The sequence below is a fragment of the Nerophis lumbriciformis genome, linkage group LG28, assembly GCF_033978685.3.
Source record: "Nerophis lumbriciformis linkage group LG28, RoL_Nlum_v2.1, whole genome shotgun sequence".
Lineage (NCBI taxonomy): Eukaryota > Metazoa > Chordata > Actinopteri > Syngnathiformes > Syngnathidae > Nerophis > Nerophis lumbriciformis.
Genome location: NC_084575.2, coordinates 8,779,722 through 8,792,013, shown reverse-complemented (window position 1 = coordinate 8,792,013; position 12,292 = coordinate 8,779,722). Strand labels below are relative to the sequence as shown.

General features: G+C 43.4%; 1 protein-coding gene across 1 annotated transcript; it reads right to left on the bottom strand.

The window, feature by feature from the left end:
* Positions 1 to 246: 246 nt before the first annotated feature.
* On the bottom strand, positions 247 to 12,022 carry LOC133570708 (alpha-(1,3)-fucosyltransferase 7-like; the record flags this gene model as incomplete). The annotated part of the gene is made up of 2 exons (XM_061923402.1): positions 247 to 571; positions 10,534 to 12,022. A coding segment is annotated over one exon (942 nt), but the record flags the coding sequence as incomplete, so codon positions are not given.
* Between the last annotated feature and the right edge of the window lie 270 nt (positions 12,023 to 12,292).

Sequence of the window (12,292 nt, the reverse complement as noted above, 5' to 3'; positions counted from 1 at the left end):
AGTCCCAACACTGTTTGTTGTCTCTTGTTACAGTCTATAAACCATCTGTTATTTCCTTACCCACAATGAATCAGTAATAAACTACATACTATTGCTGTGATGAAATAAATCCTTCATGAGCATTTGAAATTACAAGTCAAGTACTAGGGTAAAAAAAACCTAATTATACAATAAAAGTATTTTTTTTGTGCTTTTTTTAAAAATAATGTCTGTTTATTTTATATTGCCTTTTCACATGACATTTGTATCACTCAGAAACACCAGTCTTATTCCAAGGTGCATGGACATCTCAGTTGACAAATTATGAGCTTCCATACCCGTCCACAGCCTACATTAGCCGATGAGTCTTTGTTAAAGGGAAGGACAGAATATTCACAGTAGATTCATGGCTCAGAGAGAAATCAAGTAAACAAAGGTGTTCAAGGGGCTTGAAGTGATAAAATATCCATCCATGCATCCATTTTCTACCGCTTGTCCCTCTGGGGTCTCGGGGGGTGCTGGATCCTATCTCAGCTGTATTCAGGCGGAAGGCGGCGTACACCTTGGACAAGTCGCCAGATCATCGCAGGGCCTGTTGAAATAAAAATATTTCACTGATATATAAATATTAGTGTGTAAATAAAACTGATATTGATAACCAATGTTGGGTCAGTTACTGAAAACCAGTAACTAGTTACAGTTACTAGTTAATTTATTTCAAAAGTAACTCAGTTACTTACACCAAAAAGTAATGTGTTACTGTGAAAAGTAACTAGTTACTTATATACTGTATAAATATATATATATATTTTTTTTAAGGCTCCCATTAATGCCCTTTTAGCCTTCATTTCAGTACTGTTATTGCACTGAAGAATAATACAATCTGTTGATCTCCTTGACATGCATTTGCATCACTGAACTCTGCTAAGCAATGTGGTCTACATACAACACACGAAGACAAAGATATGTTTCAAAGGGCCAATTTATTTTGGGCCGGAACAAAACTATTTTAAATAGCTGCAACATAACATAACAATAAGTAACAAACAGCATAATAACAACATGTCACAACATATCTGTAAACCTGGCTTCACCCAAGGAAGGCACACATGACATGATTATATGTCATGTCACTATATACACCAGACATACTGCTATACACACGCCTAACCAGGCCTTTTTTTTCTCTCAAGGAATTGTGAAATAAAATCATGTCTTCAGTGAAGCCCAGAACACTCTACGCATTTCCCCAGTTTTAGTTTAGAGAAAAGGAAACATTGGCCTGGCCCACGAGGATCCCTCTTTATGTTTGTGAACTTTATAGTCTATACATTTAGAGTGATGTGATAATGAATTAAATAAGTTTATTTCGGTCATATAATCAACCATCAACCATTTTGTGTGACCAGATTAACAGTACAGATTAGACATATTTAACAATCATACACATTTACGCACAAAAAGAAAAGAAAAGAAAAAGAATGACCGAAAAAGGAATAGGCTGAAGCCAAAGCCTATCCTATACATTCACTGAAAATTAGATTGCCTGGAACATCAACGTTAAAAAAAATCAACGGGATGAAAGTAATTATTACTATATTTTATAATTTTCAATGATTTCACCTTTCAAGGCTTTCTTAAACCTTAACAAAGAACTACATGTCTTCAGTTCATCACTGAGCTTGTTCCACCATTTAACTCCTAAAACTGAAATACATTTGTATTTTATATTCTTTCTTACTTTACCTATTTCAAAAATCAATACCCCCCGTAAATCATAGTTTTCTCTTCTTAATTTAAATAACCTAAGAATACAAGCTGGAAGGCTGTTGTTCTTCACTCGAAACATAATATCCCTTGTTTTTAAAAATACAATGTCTGAAAATTTTAACACATTAGAACTTATAAATAATGGATTGGTATGTTCATAGTAGCACGCTTTGTGTATTATTCTAATGACCCTTTTTTGAAGTTTAATTATTGGGTCTATGTTTGTTTTATAAACATTTCCCCAAAAGAATAATATAACACATGCAGACATTTCTTATTCAGCATGTGTTTTACTTTATAAAGAATAGCAATGGATTTGGATATTTTTCCCTTTATATATTCAATATGCGGTTTCCAACATAATTTATGATCAATTATTATTCCCAAGAATTTAGTTTCATATACTCTATCAATTTCCACCAGATTTAATTTAAATTTTGCTTCACAATTTGTCCTTGCACCACTAAACACCATAAATGTAGTTTTCTTATCATTTAATGATAACTTATTAATATCAAATCATTTTTTAGCTGAATCAACTCAACCTCTATTATCCTCAACACTTCCTTCAAGTCTTCTCCTGAACAATATACATTTGTATCATCTGCAAACATAATACATTTCAATTTATTAGATACTGAACAAATATCATTTAAATAAAGTATAAATAACTTATGTCCCAATACCTAATGCCTACTCAGTGGCCTCGTGGTTAGAGTGTCCGTACCAAAGACTATAAAAATGGGACCCGTTACCTCCCTGCTTGGCAATCAAGGGTTGGAATTGGGGGTTAAATCACCAAAAATGATTCCCAGGCTCGGCACCGCTGCTGCCCACTGCTCCCCTCACCTCCCAGGGGGTGAACAAGGGGATGGGTCAAATGCAGAGGACAAATTTCACCACACCTAGTGTGTGTGTGACAACCACTGGTACTTTAACTTTAACCGAGCCTTGTGGAACCCCACAAGTTACTCTTCTTGGCTGTGATTTAGTCTTATTAATTTCCACATATTGAGATCTATTACTTAAATAACTACTTAACCACTGTTGTGAAACACCCTTTATGGCATAGTTTTCCAATTTTTGCAGAAGTTAGGAATGATCGATTGTGTCAAAAGCTTTTCATAAGTCAATAAATACTCCAACGGTGTGTTGCTTTTTTCTATTGCTGTAGCTATGTTTTCTACAAAGTCCATCACTGCTAGGGATGTCGATCGATTACTCTTGAACTCATACTGATGGTCATTCAGTTCCAGGGCTAGCAAAATTTCCTGTTCCAAGGCTAGCAACCCTTCCTGTTCCAAGGCTAGCAACCCTTCCTGTTCCAAGGCTAGCACCTGTTCCTGTACCTGCAACACGGCTCGCTCCAGTACCTGCACCACGGCAAGCTCCAGTACCTGCACCACGGCAAGCTCCAGTACCCACAGCTCCACGACAAGCTCCAGTACCCGCAGCTCCACGCCAAGCTCCAGTACCCGCAGCTCCACGCCGAGTGCCAGTCGCAGCTCCACGCCAAGTGCCAGTTGCAGCTCCGCGCCAAGTGCCAGTTGCAGCTCCACGCCTAGTGCTAGTCGCTGCGCCACGCCAAGTGCCACGCCAAGTGCCATGCCAAGCTTCGCCGCCTGCCGCACCACACCAAGCTTCGCCGCCTGCCGCACCACGCCAAGATTTGCCGCCTGCTATACCACGCCAAGCCTCGCCGAGGACGCGCGCAGCTTCCACCCCTTCCACGACGAGGATGCGTGCAGCTTCCACGCCTGCCACGACGAGGACGCGTGCAGCTTCTACCCCTGCCACGACGAGGATGCGCGCAGCTTCCACGCCTGCCACGACGAGGACGCGTGCAGCTTCCACCCCTGCCACGACGAGGATGCGCGCAGCTTCCACGCCTGCCACAACGACGACACCTGCTGCCTCCACGCCTGCCTCGACGACGACGCGCCCACCACCCTGTCGGCCACGTATGTGGCCTTTCCCTGGTCGTCCGCCACGCCAACTGCACCCACCTCCTCGTCGGCCACGGATGTGGCCGTTTCCTGGTCGTCCGCCACGCCAAGTGCACCCACCTCCTCATCGGCCACGGATGTGGCCGTTCCCTGGTCGCCCGCCTCGCCAAGTGCAGCGGCGTTCAACGCGTCACCGCCACCTGACTCTCCCTCGCTGGTTGCGGGGACACTTGGTCTGGCAACCTACCGCCAAGTCCCCCCCCCCGCCCTCCCATGACTCTTGATCTTGTTTTTTTTGTTTTGTTTTGTGGACATCTGGTATCTGTCCTTAAGGGGGAAAAAAACGTGTATAAATACTGAAAAAAAATGAATATTGAATGAAAAAGAAACAGAGGGACAAGCGGTAGAAAATGGATGTGTAGTGAGTCTTATTCTGCGTTGTGTAGTTTTTTAAATAAAAAACCCTTCACCATTCCGTCGTTTCATTATTTATTGTTAACCTGTGTTGGAAATACGAAACACACATACTCAGGTCTCAACTTTCTGGTGGACTGATATCTGCTCCTTGCACTCAAAAGTCCAAAGGAAGAGGAAGTAACAAACCATTCATTCATATAAAAATAATAATAAATTAAATTACATTAACAAAAACGCTTTATCACAAAATAATAATAATGCACAAATCCACATACCTTTGTTGGAAATACGAAACTCACATACACAGGTCTCAACTTTCTGGCGGACTGATATCTGCTCCTGTGTGGTGTAAATACCATGCGTAAATACTACCAAACAATTCACACAGTCGACGCTCTACTTCTAAATAAACGAAAATGTGCATACAAATTACTTTAAACAACACATCACTTGTACCTACAACATTACTGTTTTGCGCTATAAGATGAACAAGACTCACAGCTTTAATAACACGATACAGCAAATAAAAAAATCATACATATAGTATCTTCAGGTACCACTATGTAATTCCCTCATTACAAACTCATAAACCAGCCTATCCAGTTAATAGAACTATCCAACTCAGGATTAGGATGAGCACTAGGTGATCAATCTCTTACTCAATCATAGGAAAATGTGCCATATACACATTTTAAGGCTTTAGAATTACATAGTGCCAGCAATATGTACCCAATACTATAAACATCTGGAATTTTTTTTTTTTTTTAAATGAAAAATGAAAATTCTGTCAGCATTTCAAAAACTCCTCTCATTATAAAAACAAGAGAAGCGAAGAAGACAGAAGGGAAAAAAAACTCACCCTTAAAAATGAAAGCATCTAACTCCTAACCTCAACTTTCTGTGTGGACATAACTTGGATAAGCCTATTTACCGGCCTAACTAATCTACCTAATCTTGTGCGGAGTCCACTTTTCAGAGAACTCACAAAACCCCCTTCCTGCACAGTAACTACTGTCTGAGACTCGCTCGCAGCGACAGAATCCACACACGAAGTCACAACTGAGTATGAGAAATCTCTTACTTCAGACACAGCACGAGTGTCAAATTAATGGTCAAGCGGCTGAACATTACCTGAACTAGCCTGAACTAGCCACTGGCACATCCAACCCCCCCTCTCTTAAACCACTGTGACACTCAGGTAAATCTGACAAAACAGAAAGATCAGCCTCCCCCCCTACTAGCGACTCAGAAAGACCAGATACCCAACGTGCAGTCCTGGCATCACTCTGCTCTTCCTGGCCCAACGAACCCCCAGACCGCTGACTCTGACTATCACAACTTCCTCATCAGATTCCTCCCACGAAGGAAGCGGCAAGAACTTAACTGGCATGATCAAATTTCTGTGAACTGTCTTGATCCGGCCAGTGACCGGGTGTCGAATGCTATATGTGTGAAGTTTGTCGTTCTTGCTTACAACCACATATACTGCACTTTCCCAACAATCTGATAATTTATTTTTCCCTCTCTCTCCTTTGATCGCTAGCAAAACTCTGTCACCTTCTTCTACGGTTATACACTTCAGCTTGCTTGGCCTGTTGTTTGCTGATATGTTTCTGAGCTAGTGTCATTGCTTCCCTCAGATCTTGTCCCAGAGACTGAACATGCTTGTCCACATCCACTGTCTCTCCATCTAAGAGAACGCTCTCAAACATCACATCGACAGGCAATCGAGGAGTGCGACCGAACATCAAGAAAAATGGCGGAAACCCTGTGGTTTCATGAACTGTGCAGTTATATGCAAAAGTCAGTGAAGTCAGCATCTGAGGCCATTTTGCTTTTAAGCGTGGCGGTAGAGCTCGAATCATCGAACCCAGGGTGCGGTTAAATCGCTCAGCCTGGCCGTTCAACATAGGGTGTTACGGCGTAGTATGCGACTTTTCAACACTGGCCAACAGTAAAAGCTCAGCTATTAACAAACTTTCCAAACTTAGCTCCTTGGTCCGAATGGAGACGTGCTGGAAATCCATACATGGAAAAAAAATTATTCCACAGCACCCGAGCAACAGTTTTAGCAGTCTAGTTAGAGCAGGGATAGGCACAAGCTACCCTAGTAAAATGATCGGTGACTACCAGCACATCAACAGACCTGTTATTAACATCTTCTGCTGACCAAAAATCAACACATACCAACTCCATAGGAGCAGTAGTCACAATAGACAATAGTGGAGCTCTTGCTTCCGGCTCTGGAGCTTTGCTCAACACACATCTCTTACATTGGGTGACATACAGCTTGACATCAGCAACCATTGTCTCCCAATAGAAGCGTTGTCTAGCGAGCCACAAAGTGCGCTGCTGACCCTGATGGCCAGCGTCATCATGCAAGCCCTTCAACACTCGACTCCTCAGAGCAACTGGAACGACATACTGGAAAATTTTCTTTTTGCTCACCAGAGACCGACCACCGCCCTTTAGTGTCCATCTTCAGTAAGCCCCTCCTCAGCGCGCCCAAGCGCCTACAGAGCATGCTCCTGACACTTCAGAATTAGTGCCTTATGGTGGTGTACAAGCCAGGCCCTGAAATGTACATAAGTGACATGCTTAGTAGAGCCACCACCCCGCCACGGAAAACAGACACACTGTACCGACGAGAAATGGTCTGCAGCATGCAACAGGAGCAGTGTGACGCAGCGGCCATTCAGCAGGCAGACTACCTCAATGTCAACAGCCAACGCCTGGCACAGATCCGAGCACACACAGAGGAGGATGTTTGTCTCCAAACGCTCAAGGCAGTCGTACTGCAGGGATGGCCAGAACACAAAGAGGAGGCCCCCATACTCATCAGGGACTACAGGGCCATCAGAGATTAAATAAGCGCACAGGATGGCGTGCTTTTCAGGAGCCAGCGTGTCATCATTCCGAAAGCCATACGTCCGGAAATGCTGAGGAGGATCCACTACAATCATGTGAGTGGCGAAGCATGCTACAGACATGCCCGCGATACATTGTACTGGCCCGGCATGCAAGGGGAAGTCAAAGACTATGTACAGCAGTGCTCTGTGTGTAACGAGTATGCGCACGAACAACAAAAAGAGACCATGATGTCACACCCGCACCCCACACGGCCATGGCAGCTGGTAAGCATGGACTTGTACAGCTACGCAGCACAGAACTTTTTGCTCGTGGTGGACCACTACTCTGACTTCTGGGAGATCGACCTGCTCCCTCACTTGTCGGCCGACACCACAATCCGACGAATCAAGGCACAGTTTGCACGTTATGGCGTCCCGGACAGAGCCATTTCGGATGGGCGAAGCCAGTTTGCGTGCAGTGAATTCCGGGCATTTGCAAGGGAGTGGGGCTTCGAACATGTCATATCCTCACCGCGGCACCCAAAAGCTAATGGCAAAGCAGAGTCAGCAGTAAAGATTGTGAAAGGCTTGTGCAAAAAAGCGGACCGTGCCAAAGAGGACCCCTGGAAGGCCATTCTGCATTAGCTAAACACGCCCACTGAGGACATACATTGCAGCCAAGCACAGCGGCTCATGTCACGAAGGCTGAGAACACTTCTTCCGGTGGCGACCAGCTCCTTGCACCTCAGGTCATCACAGGGGTTTCCGACAAGCTGAGGGGGAAGCATCAGGCGGCGAAGTTAGTGTATGACAAATCGGCGAGGGATCTGCCGGAGCTGAACGTCGGCCAGCCCGTCAGGATGAAGCCGCTCCCGGGAGACAGGATGGACAGATGGAGGAGAGGGGTATGTCTGCAGCAGTTGGGACTCCGGTCCTATCTGGTCGACGTAGAGGGGACCACATATCGACGCAACAGAATTGATCTTCGACCGGCCGAGGCAACCACTGCCCAACCGCTGGCTCGACCACAATTGACCCCAGAGCAGCCTGCGAGTGGAGGTGGTAAAAGAGACAGTGTTGGTGGTGCTGGGGAGTCTCCAAGATCTTCACCGGCCCCAAGGTCACCGCCGTATTCTCCGCAGGCCAGAGACACACCGCACCGTGTGCTACAGGGCCGGACTTTCTCCCGGAGTGGGAGGCTTTCCTGACAGACTTGACCTCTCGGTCACACATGGACTGTGACACACACACACACACACACACACACACACACACACACACACACACACACACACACACACACACACACACACACACACACACACACACACACACACACGCACACACTCGAATAAAACATGCATTGACTGTTTGACACACATGGACTGTGAATTTTGTTGAAGAAAAAAAAAAAGAAAAAAAGGAGTTAGTGTTGTAACAATGAAAAAAAAGTGATGTTCTGATTGTGATTTGATAACTGGTGTGTTCTTATGCTGCTACTATGTAGTACTACGTTCTATTGCTATATATTTGATATCTGATATTGGATGTTGAACCAGGTATTGCTATCTGAGGTTGAATCTGGTGTTACTAGTATGTTGATGGTCTACAGTTGATTTACAGGCAGCATTGTTCTAGTGTGGATACTTTACTAAAGGAAGGGAGATGTTACAGGGTGATTGTATTGACATACTGCGCCACCCTGTGGCAGCCACGATGCCCTCACCTATAACATATCCCTGCGTCTCCGTTGTATTTCCTACATGAAATCAGTGACACACACTCGGCTGTCCACTTTAGTGGTGTAGACTTTACTGAACCAACTGCGCATGCCCCGAACATACATACACAACTACGGATGCCCATAAGGAACATCCACTACATCTCCCCTTCTCCAATGTACAACAAGGAATGAACAATCATTGCAATGTAATTATATATAAGCATCACCATTTATTATGAATCAACCTAACACCCTATAAAGGCATTATGTATGAGAATTGCATAACAAATTCCTTACCATCCTCATTTCTCCCTGAGAAAGAAAAAAACAACAAAACAAAACAACAACAGTGTTGCCAACTTACAGTCAAACAGTAATTGGCTTTTTTTTTTTTAAGCTTCAACATTACACAAGATGTGTTTCGTTATGTCCTGTCCTTTCACGAGACATAGTCTTTAAGCCACCCCGGTGGCTTTACCTGCCATCTTGGAGAATCTCTTGCTTTCGGTTTCTGGGTTACCTGCTCTCTGATTGGTGTACCTGGTGTTGCTTCCCTCTCTGTTATGTGTTCCTTTTGTGGGGTTGGGGGCTCTTGTGGAGCCGACTGTGGCTGGAGCTGTGGCTCAGGGAGAGCCTGAAGGTGAGCTCTGTTTCTCCTCACCTCCCCTGCTCCAGTGTCGACCTTCCTGGTCACTGTAGCTGTTTGTTTTGAGGGACAATTTAGTGTTGTCAATACGCCTATTCCCAGGTGCATGTCTTTGGAGGTGGGAGGAAGCCAAAGTACACACAGTCCCAGGGAGAACATGCAAACTCCATGCAGAAAGACCCCGAGCTTGGGGATGGAACCCAGGACCTTCTCGCTGTGAGGCACGAGCGCTACCCACTGCCACACTGTGCTGCCACTGAATACTGAACCCATGTGGGTACTTATTTTCAACTGATATTAAGTTTACTCCGAAAACAAATGATTTTATTGACCACAAAATATAAGCGTTTGTAATATATCCAACATCAAGCATGAATAAGTTAATATTAAGCAATACATTTGAGGGATTATGATACAACCTTGCAAACAAAATAGTGGTCACTACAGAAACATGTGCAGTCACTACCGAAACACTCGGCGTTTACAAAGAAAAGACAGAGAATTGAATTATCAATTAAAATATTTTACCGATTGGTTAAGTGTATGCTCAATTTCATAAATCATTAACTCTGAAATCAATTTTGCTTTGCATTTCAGAAAAAAAGATTGCATATATTGAAGTAAGAAATATTGTTGAAAAAAATCATTTTTATGGATTTTATTGTGAAAAACTTCAATTATTTAAAAATAATCTCTGCACAAGGGAAGTAACCATAGTAACAGCTTAGCATAATATTTTTTATTCGTAATTTATTGCTGTTTCGATAGTGACACATTCGGGGAGAGGAATAAACATTCCTCAATATTCTGAAAATACAAGACATTTCTAGAAATGTGTACTTCAGTTATTGTACAATAAATATAGTGACAAAGTATTGAGAAGACAACTTCCAAAATTTACAAACATTTCCAACCTCACTTTGGCCCAATCTTTAGAATCGCCTCCAATAGGCTCTATTGTAAGCTGACTTTTACACCCGTTTATTTAATAGTTAGAATCCATTTAAAAAAATGAAAAACATGTGTGTTTGTCATACATAAGGATTGTGAATGATAGGCAACATTTTTAAAGACATTTTAAATCAAAGAGGGATAGCATCAAACACTACTCGCAGTAACCATTTAATACTTCGTAAAAATCCATCAATATACATAGTATTTATATCCAACTGTATCTTAGGACCAACAATAGTAATTACATACCAGTGGTCTCTACGGTCTTTACTCATTATAATTCCATTCTTGTACTTCTTGTCCATTGCATTTGCATCAGATGACTTAACTCTAATATATTTTATGCATGTCACATAATATCAAGAATCAAACACATCAAACATTCACATGTGCATCAATGCCATAAAGAAAAATACATCATTATCATTGGTATCAGAGTTTTGAAAGCTGTATCAGTGGTGTCTTTAGCTTTGATTGTGATGTCTATTTTTTTTTTGACCCAGTAATATTGTATATTTCATTACCTGTCATCTTGGTTTTTTTTTTTTTGCTTATTTAGAGTGAGATCCATGTGTTGTTATATATATGATGTTATGATATACATATGTGTGTTGTGTTCTAATTTTTCACAGTTAACAAACCAAAACACGGAACCTAAATACAAGTTCACAATTTACAGCAGAAAACAGACACACTTGTTCTAATTCCACAAATGAAAAGTTGTTGTATTTAAAGGAGGTATAATCTGACTGACTAAACATTGCAGCATACGTCTCTCTCTCTCTCTCCCTCCCTCCTACACAACGTTATCCCAGGCCTCCAGGTCATCGTAGACCTTGTGCGGAGGGAAGCTGGGATACCGCAAACAGATCTGACACAATCTCCACTTCAAGTTGTTGTGCAATTCCACCTTCCACTCTCTCCTCCATTGCAGATACTCGCGATAGTGCTTGACGTCGCCCGCCAGCTGCTGCAGATACTTGCCAAGCTCTTTCACCGACGCAAACTGGTCAACGTGGATGAACGAGTGAGGCGGCGCCACAGCCTCGTAATCTTGCACAGATGCTCCCAGGACGACCGGAACCGCCCCAGATTGGTAAGAATTCCTCCACAGCTTCTCGGAGATGTAATCTTTGGCGATGGTGTTCTCGAAGGCTAAATAGAAATAGCAGCGAGATAGGGTGGGAAGAAGGTCTTTGGGCGCAAGAGGAACATTTGCCCACCGTCCGTAGACCTTCACGGGGACGACAGCGCTGAGTTCTTTGTACACTTGGCTTCTTTTGTACGACTCTTGGTAGTTGCTGACCACCCAGCAGACCAGATCTGTTTTTTTCCATTGGATGTTTTCCATTGGAGTTTTAGAGTCCTGTGGTAGAAGTCCACCGTATGGTATGCTAACATCTGCGTCCCTCCTGAAGTGCACAGTGAGGTTGAACAAACCTGCAAATCGTCTCCGGTCTCCGTTGCGCACAGACGCCTCAATGGTCATCCAAGCCCACCTCTGGCCTGGCGGTCTGGGAAGCTCTAGGGGCAGTTTCTCCTTGTTAATGCTAAGCTCTCGGTTAAAGAACACCACCACGTCCGCCTCTGAAAACAAGGACCTCTGTGTCACAACCCTGCAGTTTGGGATGCCAAAGCCTTTCCAGCAGATGTCCTGGGTGAAATTCAAAACCTTGTCATAGGGCCAGTGCCACTGCAGGATGGTTACATTGTGTTGCTTGGACTTTTTGGAGGAGGAAGCACCTAAAAACGAGGATTCCCTCAGCCAGTCGTAATGAAGACTCAGCATCAAAACACAGAGGATGCCGAGGATGCAGAGGAAGCAGAGGAATAATTGTAGTGTAGCCTTTTTGGTATGATTGCACTGTTACAAGAGAAAAGGAACAATGTTTGACATGAGGAAGTTGCAGCAGTCCAGTCAAAATTGTAACTAGGACATCGTTAAGGTAAATGAAGCTGAGACGAGAAGGCGTCGCATTGAAGAAGCTTAGCCTCTTCCTACTCATTT